Source organism: Crocuta crocuta, unplaced genomic scaffold (assembly GCF_008692635.1).
Source record: "Crocuta crocuta isolate KB4526 unplaced genomic scaffold, BGI_CrCroc_1.0 scaffold130, whole genome shotgun sequence".
Classification (NCBI taxonomy): Eukaryota; Metazoa; Chordata; class Mammalia; order Carnivora; family Hyaenidae; genus Crocuta; species Crocuta crocuta.
This window is the reverse complement of record NW_027527920.1, coordinates 1,737,697-1,739,366: the sequence shown is the minus strand read 5'-3', so window position 1 is coordinate 1,739,366 and position 1,670 is coordinate 1,737,697. Positions and strand designations below refer to the sequence as shown.

The 1,670-nt window shown below is 59.0% G+C and overlaps 1 protein-coding gene across 1 annotated transcript in view; it reads right to left on the bottom strand.

Moving 5' to 3' along the window:
- The window catches only part of HCN4 (hyperpolarization activated cyclic nucleotide gated potassium channel 4), a 37,208-nt gene that overhangs the window by 1,045 nt on the left and 34,493 nt on the right, over window positions 1-1,670 (bottom strand). The window contains 3 exon segments of the mRNA XM_077748992.1: window positions 46-210; window positions 498-738; window positions 837-983. Coding sequence (XP_077605118.1) covers window positions 46-210; window positions 498-738; window positions 837-983 — 553 coding nt within the window.

Sequence of the window (1,670 nt, the reverse complement as noted above, 5' to 3'; positions counted from 1 at the left end):
GGGACGGTCCCACCAGCCCAGCCGCCCTCCTGCCCAGCCCCTCACCAATGCGGTCCAGGCGGTCCAGGGCCACCGTCTCGAAGGCCCGCCGCATCATGGGGTACTCCTCCAGCACCTCATTGAAGTTGTCCACGCTCAGTGAGTAGAGGCGGCAGTAGGTGTCAGCCCTCACGCTGGCCGTGCGCCGGCCCCGGGTCAGCAGGCAGATCTCTACCAGGACAGCAGGCGTGAGGAAGGAGCTGCAAGGGGCCTCCCGCTAGACCCTGACCTGGGTCCCCACTGTCTGCTACAGAAGTTTGACAGTCGCAAGACTTCATCCCTGGCTGTGACCATACTAGATGCCCCCAAGTGGGTGCCAGGCTCTCCAGTTCCGGGTTGCCTATACTGGGCCACAGACACCCACCTCCAGGCAGTGGCCACGAGGGGCTCCAAACATCATCCTTGGTGTCTCTCCTGTCCATTCCCCTGTCCTCCCCAGGGCTCCCCAGTCGCCTCACCTCCAAAGTAGGAGCCATCTGCCAGCTTGGTCTCCTTGTTGCCCTTGGTGAGGACACTGACCACACCGTGCTGGATGAAGTACATCTTCTTCCCAATGGTGCCTTCGCGGATGATATAGTCCCCTGGCTGGAAGACCTCGAAGCGCAGCTTGGTCAGCATCGATGTCACAAAGTTAGGATCCGCGTTGGCAAACAGCGGCATGGAGGCCACCAGCTTCCGGCAGTTAAAGTTGATGATCTCCTGCTCCGCAGATAGGGCGGATGGGGAGAGAGGGAGAAGGTGAGGGAGCCACCCAGCAGGGAGGAAGCTCCCTTCCCAGCCGCCCCCACCCTGCTCACCTCCCTCAGTGGCTCGCTCAGCTCGCCCAGGATGCTCTCCTCGTCGAACATCTTGCCCTGGTAGCGGTGCTCATAGTAGTCATGGATGCGCTGTCGGGTGTCAGGCGGGAGCTTGTGGAAGGACATGTACTGCTCCACCTGCTTGTACTGAGTCGGGGGACAGGGGGAGAGGGCGTCACCTCCTGATCAGCCTCAGTCCTGCTGGTGACCAGAGCTGGCACTGATCCTGGGGGCCTTCTTGGCTGTCCCTGGCTCCTTGAGATTGAGACCCTTGGTGTGGGTGTGCCCCCAAACAATGGCCCTGACTCCCAGCTGCTTGGGTTGGGTGAGGGGCTCCATCAGCGTGTTCAATAAGGACTGTCCAAAGCCCAGTTACAGGCCAACTGACCAAGAGGCCAATCAAGTTTCCTCTGCACATGGGTCTTTTCTGTGTCATGCTATGGACCAAGGAGGCCTCACTGACCCTAGAACTGGGTCCTGACCCTGAGCTGGGTCCATCATTTTGTTGAAGAGTGACTCTAGCCCACGGGAGGGCCCCCTGGGCAAGGTCCTTGGTCAGAGGTGGGGGATACAAGATTTGTGAGCCTAAGTGCCCAGGGCTCAAACTAATAAGACACGCTCCTGTCCACCCAGGGGTGACGGATGGGTGCTGCTGCTGCCATCCCAGGACTGTGGGAGGACAGCGGGGGTCCACCAGAGCTTGGGAGACAGAAACAGATTAGGCAATTAACAAATTTTCCCCACACTGAGACGCCAGGAAAGTTTCTCTGCCCCAGGAACAAGCAGAATAGGGGAGCCTGTTCTCATACATTAGTACTTCTTTTTTTTTTTTTT